The sequence below is a fragment of the Phyllobates terribilis genome, unplaced genomic scaffold, assembly GCF_046119375.1.
Source record: "Phyllobates terribilis strain yellow unplaced genomic scaffold, ASM4611937v1 Scaffold_11__3_contigs__length_659146591, whole genome shotgun sequence".
Classification (NCBI taxonomy): domain Eukaryota; kingdom Metazoa; phylum Chordata; class Amphibia; order Anura; family Dendrobatidae; genus Phyllobates; species Phyllobates terribilis.
In genome coordinates, this window is record NW_027362771.1 from 99468609 (window position 1) to 99487607 (window position 18999).

Sequence of the window (18999 nt, forward strand, 5' to 3'; positions counted from 1 at the left end):
ACAAGGCTTTTTTGCCGCTGCTCTTTCAACCTGACGTAATTGCCTGTAGGAAAGAGTCCTCAATTTGCCCTTATCAGCATGCACACGTGTGTACTGTGAATCAGCTACATACTTCTTGATTGCCAAGACACTTCATCCTGATCATCGCACAATGTTGATTGTAGTCATGCCTTGACCTAAACACTCCACAATTTGTTGCTTCTCAGCAGCCGACACATCCTTTTTCTTTCCCATTTTGGCAGAAAATGTAGGCTGCTTAATAATGTGAGAGAGCCTTCTTAAGTAGTCTTGCCTTTCATTGGACACACCTGCCAAACTAATTAGCACAGGTGTCTGCAATTGCTTACAGTGATATAAAGAGCCCTGACACACATCACCATCAATGAGTTTAACTGACAAACAAACAAATTCTTCCCTTATCACTCCTAAACACTTTTTGCATAATAATTTGGAACGCAGTGTACATGTGCTTTTCCACAAAACACCAGTGGTTCACGTAGTGAATCTTACAGTTCTAACTTGCCAACCGTGGTCTGTATGGAGTTGTTCAATAAAGGGCCCAAAATTAAGATAACATAGATGGGAGAGGTCTCTATGAATAGGAATTCCTAAGTATTTGATACCCTGTGAGGGCCAGGCAAAGGGAAAGTTGGACTGGATGGAATCCTATATGGATTTGGGGAGGGAGACATCGAGGGCCTCAGACTTCGCTGCATTGATTTTAAAATTTTACCATGTAACAAAGTGATCTATTTCAGCCATAACAGCATGGATGGATATATGTGATTGAGTGATATATACTAGGACATCATCAGCAAATAGAGAGCACTTGTACTCGGTGCCTCCCACCTCAATCCACCTAATATTGGAGTTATGGCGAATTGATGAGAGCAGGTGCTCCGTCACTAGGATGTATAAGAGAGGGGACAGAGGACATCACTGCCTTGTCCCATTGGTGATTGTGAAAGGTGATGAAAATGTTCTGACGCACCCCCTGGGCCTTGGGACACCCGGAGCCGGACCCTTTTTGGTGGATGCTGGTGGTTGTAGTCTTCGTGGCGGCGACCCGGTTCCGTGGCTCAGGGCGGTCAAACCAGTGGCGGAACTATTTATGTGGTTTTGATGTTTAAATGTCCGACTACGCCACCCGTGGATTGCGGTCAGAGTGAACCGCCGCTACAGGGCAGACCACTGAGGCTGGTGTTGTGGGTGCAGCAGAGCGTAGCATAACTCCCCACGGGAGGAGTATAGCCTCAGGGCAGTGTATGCGGAGGATGGGGGTGATGGTGCAGGGCAGCAGCAGTAACGACACGGAGTCAGTGATGCAGTTCAGGGCCTTTACTCACAGTTCTTATTATCCAGACCACGTCTGCAGGTAACGGCTGCCCACGTCGTACTGTGCTCACCAGGTGAGGGGCTCAGACAACTCCCAGATAACTTTGGAGCACTTCACAGGACCCCCTTTGTGTGTCCTTTGTCTGGCCTTTCTTACCAACACTTCTGTCCGGCTGCCTCGGGCCTCCTCTTGGTAAACTTGGCGCCAGTTTCCCTGACCCTATGTGGTGCCTTCCTAGCGGGTGTAGCGAGGGGCTGCGCCACATAAAATGTCAGAGCCTCCGGTTTCTAGCTGAGGGTCGTTTCCTGCCTCCACTAGTTTTGGGGACCGGTCTCCCCCTTTGGCCTGACCCCTCCACGCAGGTGGATTCGGGCGTGCGGTGGCGACTCGCCCGTCCGCACCCCTGGGATCCCTTCATTCCTCGTTCCTGGAGCCTTCTCCGCTCCTCTTCCTTCCTTCTCCCTCTTCCAGGCCTGGGCCTCTGTTACTAGGCCCGCTTCCGGAGCAGAGCTCATGCAGAGCCCCTGCTCCCTGCCACTTCTGCTCAGACTTCTCTGCACTGAACTAAGATGGTGCCCACCTTTTATACTCCCTTCTCAATGCACCCAGGAACTGCTTCCTCCCTGCTCCTGCACTACAGGGTTCCCCTTCCTCAGTGTTCCCTCCCCCCACTCCAGCCAGGGACAGGGACTGTCGTGCCCATCTCAGGGGCATATTGGTCGCCCTGCCCCACGGCAATGTGGTGTAATGCATGCAGGTGTCGGGTCCTGATCCACACTCCATCCTTACCTGAGAGTGAGATATCACACCTCTGGGTGAGGTGCAATACGTCTGTAGCAACCGAGCCCTCAGGGTGCTACAGTTCCATTTATCTTCAGCCTAGGTGACGTATTGCGATACAGGGCCGTGATTTTGGCTATAAAAGGGTCCCCTAGACCCCTACCCCAAGCTTTTTAAGAGAATCATATATGGCGTGCCAGGAGACTCTATGGAATGCTTTCTCAGCATCCAACGAGAGTATCTAATTACAAATTTTTAACTGCATCTAGCCCAGGAAATACTTTGTGCCTAGTAGCAGTGTCTGCTAGTCAGCGGATTATCCCGGCTGTTAAGCAAGCTGCACCACCTGTAGTTTAGACACTTAATTTTTTCAAAGGAAATGCTTCGGGACCATGGGATACTTAGTGAAGAGCATCAGGAGGCACCCCAAGGCATAGGGGCTGGGACTGGCAGTAGGATGCCTTGCGGTGGACAGCCGAGCTCGATCCTTATAAAAGCTTTTTAACTGCAGCAGCTTTAGTGGACGCTACTGGAGCTGGAATTACCGCGGCTGCTGGCATGAGACTTGCCCTCCAATAGATCCTTGTAAATGGATTTAAAGTGTATTCATTCAAATTAGAGAGACAATTTAAATTAAAAAGCTTAGAGCTGCCTCCACCACAGGGGGGCTCGCTCGACCCACCAGCGGACAGGCACCAGTATTGGGAGAGGGGGGCTGGCCGTCAGGGTTCACCGCGGCTCTGGCACAAACCCGGCGACACGGAGGTGGCACGGGCAGGAGCGGACTGGCCGTGTCGGCTTCTCACTTTTTGGATTTTAGAAGGGCATGACATGCCTATATCTGTGTCTCCCCCTCCTTTTACTCCTCCACCTCTTTTATTTTCGCATGACTATATGTACTTGTCACTTTTCCATGTGTTAGTTATGTCTTCTGAGCAGTTTGTCAGCTTTTGGACACCTTTGAAGGTGTTTTCTATGTGTTTCTATGTGTTTTTGTTTGCCTGCCATTGGTTTTAACGGTGTTCGAAGGTGTTCGACGAACAGTTCGACGAACAGTTCGGCGAACACACGGGTGTTCGACGAACCGAACCGAACTCGAACACTACGGGGGTGGCTCAACACTAGTCACAACCAGTGAGGACAGGTACAAGATAAATCAATAGATAAAAAAACATAGTCAGGGAATAAGCTGGAGCCAGATACCAGTTGGTCAGATAAAGCCATGTCAGACTATCCAGGATCAAAAGTTAGGTCAGAATCAGGGTCAGAGCAACAGGAAAACCACTAATGAACCAGAAAAATACCATGGAATAACTGGCAACTTCCATAGAGAACTTCTCCCATGACAAGGAATGATGGTGAAGAAGAGGAACAAGAGGCCATGGCTGGTGTGAAGAGATGATGACTGAAGGAGTCGTAAGTCGATGCTGATTTTCTCCTCCTGGGCATTTTTAAATTTTGGGGCAATTAAAAGCAGGATGAGTAAGTATTGTCTCATTTCTGATTTCTGGTATAATTGGATTCTGCAACAGCTCTCTAATATATTGAGACCACACACATAATTGTGGTTTTTAAAATGTTACACAGGCATAATAACAGTCAATTAAATTAAAGAAAATCTGTGCATTTCCAAGGTACATATCTACACTGATTTTATAATGTTGAAAGGCATGATTACAGCTGCATGAAAAGAAAATGTATCAACGTGGAAAAGAATCAACATTCCACTCCCTGAGGACACTTAATCAGAATTAGATTTTAAGGGGGGAATTAATTACTGTAATCTCTAAAAAGTCATGTAACTCTTCCATTACAGTAGACATTAGCAGATGATTTATCTTGGTGGAATCAGGTTTGTTTTTTGCTGAGATAGATCATGAATTATCACTGATTAAACTGAACAAATATTATAAGAACAGCTACAAAGATAGATAACATTCGAGGAGGAACTGGTTGCCTAGGAATAAGAAACCTCAGCAAAAAGTCTACTTTCCACAAAGACGAGTACAATTTTTTTCTATTTAGTCCGTCCTTAAGATTTATAATGTTTAGATTAATGGGTCAGCCTGTAATAATATTAGCAGGTCATCTTCGAAAATGGTTTAGAACCCTATTGTACATATCTTGCTGACAGAATATCTGATATATGTAATTGGCATTTCCAAAATCTTCTATAGCACCAATAAAAGAGAAAATTACACCGAAGCTGTATACCCAGCTAACATATACCCCAAGGGATACCAGCCTGAAGATAGCAATCTCTAAGTTGCAAGGAATGCTTGCAGCAAAACAGTAGTTTGATCCACTAACATGAAACATCACCCTGTTTTTTTTGCAGATGAAATTATGTCTCTTGAGAGCTGATTCCACAGAGAACAAAGTTATTAAGTATGAAATGTTTTCAGATTCAATTCCCTTTGAAGTCAGGATGAAATATGGAATCATTAAACTGGCCAAACTAGGGATGAAAATCAACTCTACTCTGACTCCAGACGGGCAATTTGTGAATTTTGTTGACCAGTGTCATAAAGAAAAGATATTATTATATGCAGTTATTATAAACAGTGGAAATTGATATCATGCACCTATTTGTAAGGTTCGTTGAAATATTATCTATCCAATTAGAGCTATTTGTGGCTGCCAAAGTGGCAACACTTACTGTGCATGCAGAGTTCACTGGTGCAGTTTCGGGTCTCTGTGTCAGGCCCTTGACACTGTAGCCCACCATTCCTTGGGGCTGGCTGGGTACAATCTCTGCTTCTCCAGTGGGTGCAATCAGAAGTACAAGAAGACCAGTAGCTCCACTCTGCCCATCCTCCACTCACTGTGTACATATCCAACCAGCAAAATAAAAGCAAAAAATAAATACTCGTCTAAAATACCTAATATTGTCTTCCCATTTCATGCAAGTGCCAAGCATTCATCATACATTATTTCTAAATCCTCCATCTGCTCTGCCTGTATAATGGAGGTGTCCTGAGCTTGCATCTATCTACTAATAAGCAGTTTCCTCATATTCGGAAATTCAAACTTCTTATACGTTGATGACAATTCTAGCCAAACCCCAAATTCCAACTTTAAGAGATCTGTCCACTTTACTCATCACCCCACAAGTCTGAAGAAGTCTGGGATCGATAGTGTTCATACAATGCTTTGGCTGTCTCTGTGCCTATAAAACTGATACGGGGAGTATTAATGGGGGGATTGTATTGTCCAGTATTTTAGGCATAGGAAGTTTAAGCAGCACTCCACTGACGACTCTCATAGAACTCCTGAAGCTTCGGAGTGAGTGTGAGATTAAGGGTTGATATTAGCTCATATCAGTTCTAAAATGTCTCACTCTAAAGTTCATTATAAAATATGTCCTTAATCCAGATCCTTTAACACCATGCTCTTCTTCTACCCCATTACGTTTCTCTTGGCATGCTTTGACCTATCTATCCATTACCTACACGTAAACTATGCTCCCTGTTTTAAAATCTGCACTCTCTTTCAGATTAATATATTTAACATATAGTCCCACTTACCAGGACAAAGGGTTGTACAGGCTGTCTTCTGGATATTCTGACCCTCGCAAAATGATCCTCCATTTAATGGTGTGGGGTTGGTGCAAGTTCGACTTCTTTTCTGCCAGCCTCTACCACAGGTTGTGCTACATGGAGACCAATCAGTCCATGATGACCATCCTCCATTAACTTGAAAGAAACATATACAGAGGGTTACAAAGGTTGCAAAGAAATATATGAAAAGGTAAAGAAGTACTCCCATCAAAATGTTAATACTACTGTATTAGTAAACTGCAATCATCATATTATATAGCACTATGTACTTACAATTGCTCATTATGCCTTTCTGCTAAGCTAATTGTTCTCTTTTCTACTAGGTCTATGAAATCACATGATTAAAAATTGACTAGGTGAATCCTTTCACACTGTGTTTTGGCACCTGTTCGTTGGTCCCATCGGAGCTTACTTCCGAACCCCCCACAAAATGGAATTCGGGCGTATACATAAATGGGGCCATAGATTATGGCCCTTTCTGAGTGTAGGTGTATACGCCTGAAAATTATGCAAGTCAGAGTGCATGTTCGCTCTGCCATCACCATTATAGTCTATGGCCTCGTTGGCGCATGCATCCGAATCCCGTTTTGCGGGAGGTTCAGGCGTAAACCCCGATAGGACCCACGAACGTGAAGATAAGCGCAATGTGAAAGCACCCTAAGCTCTTTGTAGAAACAGGAAGATTTCCTGTGTGTGTCATAAGTCACTGCAAAAGTCCCTGGCAGGTGGAGGATGGAGCAGCTGGGTAAGGAGTTGAAGAGGAGGATGATAAATGTAGGAACAAGAGACTTCCTGTTTCTACATGGAGCAGAGAAAAAAGAAGAATTAGCTGGGTAGAAAGGCAAAATGAGCAATTATAAGTACACAGTACAGTATATTGATGACTGCAATATATTAAGAGGATACAAATTTTGATGGGAGGAGTGCTTCTTTAGTACTGACTAAAGAATCAATATGAGCTATTGCATCATATCTAAATGTTACACAAGTAATCAACTGTGTATTTCTGGTACTACACTATATAGTACAATGTACAAGAGTAGACATTGTCTCTAAAAGCAAGTATATGCTGAATACATTTTTTTAAGTCAACTTCTTTATTTTTCTGTTACCGTAGTTGTATTCCATATAAGTATACTTTTTAAAATTCATTTTTTGTGCTATACTTATTTTATTTTTAATTTCATGAAGTTGTGTGAAGGCTTGTTTTTTTGTGAAATAAGTTCAAACTTTGTTTTACAATTTGGGAAATTTGGGAAGAACATATCACTTGATGGATTGTTTTTAATTTTTTTTTTTTTGGGGGGGGGGGAATAAACAAAAAAAAACAGCAATTCAGGCAATTTTTCTTAATTTTACATTTTTACTGCATTTACCATTCTGGTTAAATATTGCAATAATTTAATTATACATAACAGTGTCTATGTGATCAGAGTGCAAGAACAGTAAAGCGCTGGTGAATTGAAGATTCCTGCCAGTGCAGTACTTGTGCTGTTGGTCAAATGACATTAACTCATTCTGTATTATTAGTCCTTTTAAAGATGAAACAATTTTTAAATGGAATGTGTTATCAGAAAACTAGCAATTTTTTAAGTCAGGTTTTGTGTTAAAAGTTTTATTTTTACATTTTTGCAATGTTTCTTTTTTCATATTACAATCAGTATTAAAAAAATAGAAATAGAAAAATAAAAGTAGCACTTTTCCATACAAAGATGGGTCCAAAACTATCAAACCATTATCTCTTGCTTAGAAAAAAATGAAAAAACCCCTGATATTTTGAGGTTTTAAAAAAAATATATATAGAAATTTTACAACTTTCACACTGGTCACTGGGCTACTCTAGACTCATGCTTCCTGTTCTTTCAATAAATCTACATGTACAGTAGCAGCAATTTTATTGAGTGGCTCTCATAGCTTGCACCTGTTCACATTTGTCTTTCTGTGTGGAAGGGACGGTCAGTTTTTTGATATTTGCATTATCAACAATAGGCCAACTCCTTCCCTTTTTAATAGAAATATCAAATGAGCATGTAGAGCATGCAAAGGTCATTGTTGTGCATTGAAGGGTAGCAGGGTCAGCTGTGACTTCACCTGTTGTAAATGGTGGATCCTGTGTTATCAGCTGTGCATATAGGTTTCACCTGTCATTGTAATCCTACCTCTGATGATAATGAGTCTACTGAAGACTAGTGATGAGCGAGCACTAAAATGCTTGGGTACTTGTTGCTCGGGTAAAGCAAATTGGAATACTCTGGTGCTCGACCCGAGCAACGAGCCCAATGTAAGTCTATGGGAAACTCGAGTATTTTTCAGGCGGCTCCCCTCGGCGGTCTGCAGAGGGCCTAAAAATTGCCAAAATTGATGGGAACAGTGCTCAAATGACATGGGGACAGCATGGGGTAGACCACTGGAAGCATTTCTGACTCCCAGGTTACTGCTGTCAACAACGTGGTCGACGGCGGCCGGGTGTCCATACTTGGTCCCTAGCCGCCACTATATTTCCCGGTATCGCCTCCGCCTTCCACAAGCACAGGTCCCACAACATTATTCGCGCCCTCCCCAGTGCACTTACTGGGAAAGAAAGCCTAACCACAAACATGTGGACAGGTGAATGTGGCCAGGGACAGCACGGAGCCAGTCCACAACTTTTTTGCTGACAGTTGTATTTAGCTCGGTGAAAGGACTGGCATAGAGGGAAACCATATCTACCCTGCGTGTCATTTCTCACAGGAAGTCCTGTAAAGCTGATTTCACTTGAAATGTGGCCTTTTAGGTTCGTGGAGGAGGAAGCTTTTCACAACTAGTGTTGAGCCACCCCCGTAGTGTTCGAGTTCGGTTCGGTTCGTCGAACACCCGTGTGTTCGCCGAACTGTTCGTCGAACTGTTCGTCGAACACCTTCGAACACCGTTAAAACCAATGGCAGGCAAACAAAAACACATAGAAACACATAGAAAACACCTTCAAAGGTGTCCAAAAGCTGACAAACTGCTCAGAAGACACAACTAACACATGGAAAAGTGACAAGTACATATAGTCATGCGAAAAGAAAAGAGGTGGAGGAGTAAAAGGAGGGGGAGACACAGATAAAGGCATGTCATGCCCTTCTAAAATCCAAAAAGTGAGAAGCCGACACGGCCAGTCTGCTCTGCCCGTGCAACCTCCGTGTCGCCGGGTTTGTGCCAGAGGTGAACCCTAACGGCCAGCCCCCCTCTCCCAATACTGGTGCCTGTCCGCTGGTGGGTCAAGCGAGCCCCACTGTGGTGGAGGCAGCTCTGAGCTTTTTAATTTAAATTGTCTCTCTAATTTGAATGAATACACTTTAAATCCATTTACAAGGATCTATTGGAGGGCAAGTCTCATGCCAGCAGCCGCGTAATTCCAGCTCCAGTAGCGTCCACTAAAGCTGCTGCAGTTAAAAAGCTTTTATAAGGATCGAGCTCGACTGTCCACCGCAAGGCATCCTACTGCCAGTTCCAGCCCCTATGCCTTGGGGTGCCTCCTGATGCTCTTCACTGAGTATCCCGTGGTCTCGAAGCATTTCCTTTGAAAAAATTAAGTGTCCAAACTACAGGTGGTGTAGCTTGCTTAACAGCCGGGATAATCCGCTGACTAGCAGACACTGCTACTAGGCACAAAGTATTTCCTGGGCTAGATGCAGTTAAAAATTTGTAATTAGATACTCTCGTTGGATGCTGAGAAAGCATTCCATAGAGTCTCCTGGCACGCCATATATGATTCTCTTAAAAAGCTTGGGGTAGGGGTCTAGGGGACCCTTTTATAGCCAAAATCACGGCCCTGTATCGCAATACGTCACCTAGGCTGAAGATAAATGGAACTGTAGCACCCTGAGGGCTCGGTTGCTACAGAGGTATTGCACCTCACCCAGAGGTGTGATATCTCACTCTCAGATAAGGATGGAGTGTGGATCAGGACCCGACACCTGCATGCATTACACCACATTGCCGTGGGGCAGGGCGACCAATATGCCCCTGAGATGGGCACGACAGTCCCTGTCCCTGGCTGGAGTGGGGGGAGGGAACACTGAGGAAGGGGAACCCTGTAGTGCAGGAGCAGGGAGGAAGCAGTTCCTGGGTGCATTGAGAAGGGAGTATAAAAGGTGGGCACCATCTTAGTTCAGTGCAGAGAAGTCTGAGCAGAAGTGACAGGGAGCAGGGGCTCTGCATGAGCTCTGCTCCGGAGGCGGGCCTAGTAACAGAGGCCCAGGCCTGGAAGAGGGAGAAGGAAGGAAGAGGAGCGGAGAAGGCTCCAGGAACAAGGAACGAAGGGATCCCAGGGGTGCGGACGGGCGAGTCGCCACCGCACGCCCGAATCCACCTGCGTGGAGGGGTCAGGCCAAAGGGGGAGACCGGTCCCCAAAATTAGAAACGACCCTCAGCTAGAAACCGGAGGCTGTGACCTTTTATGTGGCGCAGCCCCTCGCTACACCCGCTAGGAAGGCACCACATAGGGTCAGGGAAACTGGTGCCAAGTTTACCAAGAGGAGGCCCGAGGCAGCCAGACAGAAGGGTTGGTAAGAAAGGCCAGACAAAGGACACACAAAGGGGGTCCCGTGAAGCGCTCCAAAGTTATCTGGGAGTTGTCTGAGCCCCTCACCTGGTGAGCACAGTACGACGTGGGCAGCCGTTACCTGCAGACGTGGTCTGGATAATAAGAACTGTGAGTAAAGGCCCTGGACTGCATCACTGACTCCGTGTCGTTACTGCTGCTGCCCTGCACCATCACCCCCATCCTCCGCATACACTGCCCTGAGGCTATACTCCTCCCGTGGGGAGTTATGCTACGCTCTGCTGCACCCACAACACCAGCCTCAGCGGTCTGCCCTGCAGCGGCGGTTCACTCTGACCGCAATCCACGGGTGGCGTAGTCGGACATTTAAACATCAAAACCACATAAATAGTTCCGCCACTGGTTTGACCACCCTGAGCCACGGAACCGGGTCGCCGCCACGGAGACTACAACCACCAGCATCCACCAAAAAGGGTCCGGCTCCGGGTGTCCCAAGGCCCAGGGGGTGCATCAGAACATTTTCATCACCTTTCACAATCACCAATGGGACAAGGCAGGGATGTCCTCTGTCCCCTCTCTTATACATCCTAGTGACGGAGCACCTGCTCTCATCAATTCGCCATAACCCCAATATTAGGTGGATTGAGGTGGGAGGCACCGAGTACAAGTGCTCTCTATTTGCTGATGATGTCCTAGTATATATCACTCAATCACATATATCCATCCATGCTGTTATGGCTGAAATAGATCACTTTGTTACATGGTCAAATTTTAAAATCAATGCAGCGAAGTCTGAGGCCCTCGATGTCTCCCTCCCCAAATCCATGCAGGATTCCATCCAGTCCAACTTTCCCTTTGCCTGGCCCTCACAGGGTATCAAATACTTAGGAATTCCTATTCATAGAGACCTCTCCCATCTATGGTATCTTAATTTTGGGCCCTTTATTGAACAACTCCATACAGACCACGGTTGGCAAGTTAGAACTGTAAGATTCACTACGTGAACCACTGGTGTTTTGTGGAATAGCACATCTACACTGTGTTCCAAATTATTATTCAAAAAGTGTTTAGGAGTGATAAGGGAAGAATTTGTTTGTTTGTCAGTTAAACTCATTGATGGTGATGTGTGTCAGGGCTCTTTATATCACTGTAAGCAATTGCAGACACCTGTGCTAATTAGTTTGGCAGGTGTGTCCAATGAAAGGCAAGACTACTTAAGAAGGCTGTCCCACATTATTAAGCAGCCTACATTTTCTGCCAAAATGGGAAAGAAAAAGGATGTGTCGGCTGCTGAGAAGCAACAAATTGTGGAGTGTTTAGGTCAAGGCATGACTACAATCAACATTGTGCGATGATCAGGATGAAGTGTCTTGGCAATCAAGAAGTATGTAGCTGATTCACAGTACACACGTGTGCGTGCTGATAAGGGCAAATTGAGGACTCTTTCCTACAGGCAATTACGTCAGGTTTAAAGAGCAGCGGCAAAAAAGCCTTGTCATAGCAGCAGACAAGTTTTTGAAGCTGCTGGTGCCTCCAACGTCCCCCGAACAACAAGATGCAGGGTCCTTCAGAGGTTTGCAGCTGTGCATACGCCATCCTGTCGACCTCATCTATCCACTTCACACAAGCAGAAACGGCTCCAGTGGGCCAAACATTACATGAAGACTGATTTCAAAACTGTTTTGTTCACGGATGAGTGCCGTGCAACGCTCGATGGTCCAGATGGATGGAGTGGAGGATGGCTGGTTGATGGACATCCCACACAAACACGGCTACAGCGCCAACAAGGAGGAGGTGGAGTAATGTTTTGGGCTGGAATCATGGGGAGAGAGATTGTCGGCCCCTTTAGGATCCCTGAAGGGGTAAAGATGAACTCCATAATGTATGTGGAGTTTCTCAAACAGCACTTCCTGCCATGGTTCAAGAAGAAGAACCGGGTATTCCACAGCAAGATCATTTTTATGCATGATAATGCACCATCTCATGCTGCACATAAAACATCTGCATCTCTGGCTGATATGGGCATAAAAGGGGACAAACTTATGGTGTGACCCCCATGCTCCCCTGACCTCTACCCCATTCAGAACCTCTGGAGCATCATCAAAAGGAGTGTCTATGATGGCGGGAGGCAGTTTACATCTAAGCAACAGCTCTGGGAGGGTATTCTGTCCTCATGCAAAACAATTGAAGCAGAAACCATCCAAAACCTGACAAATTCAATGGACGAGAGAGTTCAGAAGCTCCTTTCGAACAAGGGGTCCTATGTGAAAATGTAACATCACCTAGAATAAAGTTTTGAGTTGAAAACTGTTTGATTTCAGTTTCTAATAACCTGCTAATGCTTATAATTTCAAAAATGACCATTTTTTTGGTCTTTATTAAAATGAAAAGGTTGATCGAAAAGTTTGGGGGATCTAAGAGTGTGGCAACCCAGTAGTCAGGATTACTTCGAATTCTGACAATATGAGGGTCATGTTGCAGGTAGTGCAGCAAGAAGGCACTTATGTGTCTTGCGCATCTCGGAGCCCCAAAATTATTTTCCGGGCTAGATGCAGCTAAAAATTATTATTAATTTTAAATCTGGTGGAGCTTAGTATAGATGGCCTAATAGAATCAGTGCTGCACACTGCTACAAAGCCCAAATTATTTTCCAGCCAAGGTACAGATAAACATGATTAGTAATTTTAAATCTGGTGGAGCTTAGTATAGATGGCCTAATAGAATCAGTACTGCACACTGCTACAAAGCCCAAATTATTTTCCAGCCAAGATACAGATAAACATGATTAGTAATTTTAAATCTGGTGGAGCTTATTATAGATGGCCTAATAGAATCAGTGCTGCACACTGCTACAAAGCCCAAATTATTTTCCAGCCAAGATACAGATAAACATGATTAGTAATTTGAAAGCTTAAAACGGTTGGTGAGGTGATTTTAACCAATCATCAAGCTTTTACTCTCCCCAGGATGACACAGGGGTAGAAAAGTCATTTCGGATCCATGATTTGTTCATCTTGATGAACGTGAGTCTGTCTACATTATCAGTGGAGAGCCGCCTGCGCTTATCTGTCAGCACACCACCAGCAGCGCTGAACACACGTTCAGACAGAACGCTGGCTGCGGGGCATTACAAGATCTCCAAGGCGTAAGTGGCTAGCTCCGGCCATTTATTCAGATTGGAAGCCCAAAAAGAGCAAGGGTCCAGTGACACAGTCATGGCTTCAATGTTTACTTGGAGATACTCCTGTACCATCGTCTCTAGGCGTTGACTATGTGTCAGACTTCTTGTCTCCTGTGGCCTGGCAAAAGATGGGCTAAAAAAGTGGTGAAATGATTCCGCAAAATTGATGTTACCAGCAGATACTGTGGTTCTGTTACGGTTTGAGTGCTGAACACTCGACGGTCCCACGGTTGGCAAGTTGGAACTGTGAGATTCACTACGTGCACCACTGGTGTTTTGTGGAAAAGCACATGTAAGATTCTGCAACAGTCTCTGCTGATACTCCTGCATGAGTGCATCCCTTTCTATGGCAGGAATAATTTCTGCAAATTTACTTTTGTACCGGGGATCTAACAGTGTGGCAACCCAGTAGTCAGGATTATTTCTAATTCTCACAATTCGAGGGTCATGTTGCAGGTAGTGCAGCAAGAATGCACTCATGTGTGTTGCGCATGCAGGAGCACCAAGTCCCTGTTGTGCTGGTGGCGAGGTAACAATCATGCTTCCTTCCTCTGTCCTCTCCCCCCAACCTCGCACAACAGAAATGTGATCAAGGTCTCCCTCATCTGATGAGTCTTCCATCAGTTCGTCCTCCACTTCTTCCTGGGCTCCTGCACCTTCCTCACTAGTTTGGCTGCTACCATGCGCCCTGGTAAAACCATCTCCCCCACCCTCACATGCCTGCCACCTTGGTGCTGCCAACCATCTGGACCTTGCAGATGTTAGCCCTTCCGCATACAACTCCTCCTCCTCTACTTCCTCCACCTCCTCTTGTGCCACCACCTGACTCCGAATTCTGTTTAACATGTGCTCCAGCATGTAAATCACCGGAATAGTCATGCTGATAATGGCATCGTCAGCACTAAACATCTTCGTCGCCATTTCAAAACTGTGCAGAAGGGTGCATAGGTCCCTGATCTGAGACCACTCCTCCAGCGTGATTTGCCCCACCTCTGGATCTCGTTGGCCCAGGCTATACGTCAGAACGTATTGCACCAGGGCTTGTCGGTGCTGCCACAGTCGCTGCAACATCTGCAGAGTTGAATTCCACCGGGTAGGCACATCGCCTTTTAGCCGGTGAAGTGGCAGGCCCAACGACTTCTGTAGAGATGTAAGTCGCTGAGCTGTGGGATGCGAACGGCGGAAGTGAGCACACAGCGACCGTGCCCTCTGCAGAAGGCCATCTAGTTCGGGATAGTGGGCTAAAAATTGCTGGACAACGAGGTTCAACACGTGAGCCATACAAGGCACGTGTGTGACATTGCCCCGGCGAAGAGCCGCACCCAGGTTTGCAGCATTGTCGCACACGGCCTTCCCTGGTTTCAGGTCCAGTGGAGACAACCATTCATGAAATTGGTTCTCCAGAGCTGACCACAACTTCTCAGCTGTGTGACTCACATTTCCCAGACATTTCAAAGTAAAAACCGCCTGATGACGTTGAGCCCTACTGCCAGCATAGTAAGGAGGTGTGCAGGATCCCTTCTGCGCAGTTAGAAAGCTTGTGGCATGACCAGACAGGCTTTGGGTGCAGGTGGAGGACCGAGAGGAGGTTGAGGAGGCAGAAGCAGTGGAGGAACTTTGAGATAAAGAGGATTGACGCACAACTCGTGGGGACGGCAAGACTTGGACAGCAGCCCCTTGTCCTGCTGTCACCATAGTTACCCAGTGCCCAGTCAGCGACATGTAACGCCCCTGTCCATGCCTACTCGTCCAAGTGTCTGTGGTGAAATGCACCCTGTCACACACAGAGTTTCTCAAAGAAGCGGTGATGTTGTGTGCGACATGCTGGTGGAGCGCAGGCACGCCTTTCTTTGAGAAGTAGTGCCGACTGGGCATCTGGTACTGGGGCACTGCGACGGACATAAGGTCTCGAAAATCCTCTGTGTTCACCAGGCGGAAAGGCAGCATTTCTGTAGCCCAGAGCTTGCAGATGGTGAAATTCAACCTCTTAGCTTTCTCATGGCTAGGAGGAAATGGTCTTTTACTTGTCCACATCTGAGGGACTGAGGGCTGGCTATTGTGCTTAGACGGGGTTGATAAGGGTGTCCCCGGCAAACTGCCGGTCTGTGAGGAAGATGCAGGCGGACATGTTAGGTTGCCTTGATCCAAAGGTGGTGCTATCGATGTCGGACAGCGCTCAACACCAGCTGGTGTTACCACCTCCAAAGAAAATGATGACCTGCCAATCACGCTGGCTGTTGCGGGTAAAGAGGTGGCAGGTCTGCGCCCCAAAACAGGTGTGACTGCTGTCCCCCCAGTCACAGAGGATGAAGAGGCCGCGGATGCACAAGATATGGCAGACGGTGGTTGGCCGGGCCGGCTAGGCCGCATTGTAGCACAGTGAGCTTCCCACTGCAACTTATGCTTCATGTCCATATGCCGGTTCATGCATGAAGTACTCAAACTATGTATTTTTTGGCCTCTACTTAGCTTTTGCTGACAAATGTTACAGATAACACGAGTTGGGTCATCTTTATCGATCTGAAAAAATGCCCAGGCTATGCAAGGCTTAGCACCCATGCGACCTGAAGAGCCACCACGACTTGTGGTGAGAGGCAGAGTTGTGTTTGAGGATGCAGTTGTTGACGTGCTTCCAGTACTACGTCTCTGTCCAGGAAGGTGCAACCTGACCTCGTCGTCACTAGTATCCTCCTCCACCTCCTCTGCTGACCTCATCTCTTGGCTGACTGTGGGTTGACAGTAAGTGGGATCTCCAACCTTATCATCATCACCCTGTGCGTTATCACACCCGTCGTCCTTAGAGCCAACCTGTTCCTGCTTTGACAAAAAACTAAAGTTGTCACTCCAATCAGGTATTTGAGTCTCATCATCGTCTTCCTCATTGTCTCCACCAACAGGAGTTACAGTTTGGGAATGAGGGTCTACATTATGGTCAGAACCTTCTGCGTCTGGTCCTGGATCCGACTCATAAAGATTCTGGGCATCAGTGCAGATCATTTCCTCGTCTGGATTCACAGAAGTGCTGGAGTCGACCTCTGATTCCCAGGCTATAGTATGAGTAAACAGCTCTGCAGACTCAACCATCTGTTCTACCTCATACTCAGATGGGCAGCTGGAGATTTGGGAGCTGTGAGGAAGCAAGTGCGATTGGGGTGACACCTTTGAGAACTGGAGTATTTGTGATGTTGAAGTTGATGTGGAGGAGAGCCCACTTAAAGGAACACTTGATATCCGTTGAAGCACCTGCTGTTTTTGTGCCTCATCTGGAATTTGTAGCGATTGGCGTGGCCGTAAGAAAGGAATCTTATCACATTGTCCGCTAAAAGAAGTAGACATTTTAGTTTGCCTGGAAGATGGTCTTTCTTCTGCAGATGTTACTGTTGCTTTAACACCTACCCCACGGACACAACCTTTTTTCCCCTTCCCAACACGCCTATTCCCCTTTCCACCAGCAGCAGGCCTTTTTCCACTCATTTTGGTGGTTAACTAATTCACAACTCTGGAGTTGTTTGCACAAAAAAACAATGGATGGGAACCGAGCAGAGCTGAGTGGCCAAACTGTGGTATTAGGCCAAAACTATTGGCTGGGTAAGATGCAGAAAAAATTATATTCAATTTGCCACCTGATGGAGGTCAGTATAGATGGACTAATAGAACAAGTCCCACACACAGCTAGAAGCCCAAATATTTTTTCAGAGGTAGATGCAGAAAAAATATATATTCAGTTTGCAACCTGACGGAGGTCAGTATAGATGGACTAATAGAGAAAGTCCCACACACTGCTAGAAGGCCAAATATTTTTTCAGAGCTAGATGCAGACAAAAAATTATTTTTAATTTGCAACCTGATGGAGGTCAGTATAGATGGACTAATAGAGAAAGTCCCACACACTGCTAGAAGGCCAAATATTTTTTCAGAGCTAGATGCAGATAAAAATTATTTTTAATTTGCAACCTGATGGAGGTCAGTATAGATGGACTAATAGAGAAAGTCCCACACACTGCTTGAAGGCCAAATATTTTTTCAGAGCTAGATGCAGATAAAAATTATTTTTAATTTGCAACCTGATGGAGGTCAGTATAGATGGACTAATAGAGGAAGTCCCACACACTGCTAGAAGGCCAAATATTTTTTCAGAGCTAGATGCAGATAAAAATTATTTTTAATTTGCAACCTGATGGAGGTCAGTATAAATGGACTAATAGAGAAAGTCCCACACACTGCTAGAAGGCCAAATATTTTTTCAGAGCTAGATGCAGATAAAAATTATTTTTAAATTGCAACCTGATGGAGGTCAGTATAGATGGACTAATAGAGAAAGTCCCACACACTGCTAGAAGGCCAAATATTTTTTCAGAGCTAGATGCAGAAAAAAATTATATTCAGTTTGCAACCTGATGGAGGTCAGTATAGATGGACTAATAGAACAAGTCCCACACACAGCTAGAAGTCCGAATATTTTTTCAGCGGTAGATGCAGATAAATATAATTTTTAATTTGCAACCTGATGGAGGTCAGTATAGATGGACTAATAGATAAAGTCCCACACACTGCTAGAAGGCCAAATATTTTTTCAGAGCTAGATGCAGACAAAAAATTATTTTGAATTTGCAACGTGATGGAGGTCAGTATAGATGGACTAATAGAACAAGTCCCACACACTGCTAGAAGGCCAAATATTTTTTCAGAGCTAGATGCAGATAAAAATTATTTTTAATTTGCAACCTGATGGAGGTCAGTATAGATGGACTAATAGAGAAAGTCCCACACACTGCTAGAAGGCCAAATATTTTTTCAGAGCTAGATGCAGAAAAAAATTATATTCAGTTTGCAACCTGATGGAGGTCAGTATAGTTGGACTAATAGAACAAGTCCCACACACAGCTAGAAGCCCAAATATTTTTTCAGAGGTAGATGCAGATAAAAATTATTTTTAATTTGCAACCTGATGGAGGTCAGTATAGATGGACTAATAGAGAAAGTCCCACACACTGCTAGAAGGCCAAATATTTTTTCAGAGCTAGATGCAGACAAAAAATTATTTTTAATTTGCAACCTGATGGAGGTCAGTATAGATGGACTAATAGAGAAAGTCCCACACACTGCTAGAAGGCCAAATATTTTTTCAGAGCTAGATGCAGATAAAAATTATTTTTAATTTGCAACCTGATGGAGGTCAGTATAGATGGACTAATAGAGAAAGTCCCACACACTGCTTGAAGGCCAAATATTTTTTCAGAGCTAGATGCAGATAAAAATTATTTTTAATTTGCAACCTGATGGAGGTCAGTATAGATGGACTAATAGAGAAAGTCCCACACACTGCTAGAAGGCCAAATATTTTTTCAGAGCTAGATGCAGATAAAAATTATTTTTAATTTGCAACCTGATGGAGGTCAGTATAAATGGACTAATAGAGAAAGTCCCACACACTGCTAGAAGGCCAAATATTTTTTCAGAGCTAGATGCAGATAAAAATTATTTTTAAATTGCAACCTGATGGAGGTCAGTATAGATGGACTAATAGAGAAAGTCCCACACACTGCTAGAAGGCCAAATATTTTTTCAGAGCTAGATGCAGAAAAAAATTATATTCAGTTTGCAACCTGATGGA

General features: G+C 45.1%; 1 protein-coding gene across 4 annotated transcripts in view; it reads right to left on the reverse strand.

Annotated features, from left to right (window-relative positions):
• The window catches only part of UNC5A (unc-5 netrin receptor A), a 598360-nt gene that overhangs the window by 122187 nt on the left and 457174 nt on the right, over positions 1–18999 (reverse strand). For 2 of the 4 annotated variants that reach the window (XM_073651367.1, XM_073651370.1), the window contains 2 exons: positions 5644–5811; positions 4774–4940 (listed from right to left, as the gene is read on the reverse strand). In XM_073651367.1, the coding sequence (XP_073507468.1) occupies positions 4774–4940; positions 5644–5811 (335 nt within the window). The remainder of the gene's footprint in view (positions 1–4773; positions 4941–5643; positions 5812–18999) is intronic. The other 2 variants (XM_073651368.1, XM_073651369.1) reach the window with 2 other exon arrangements.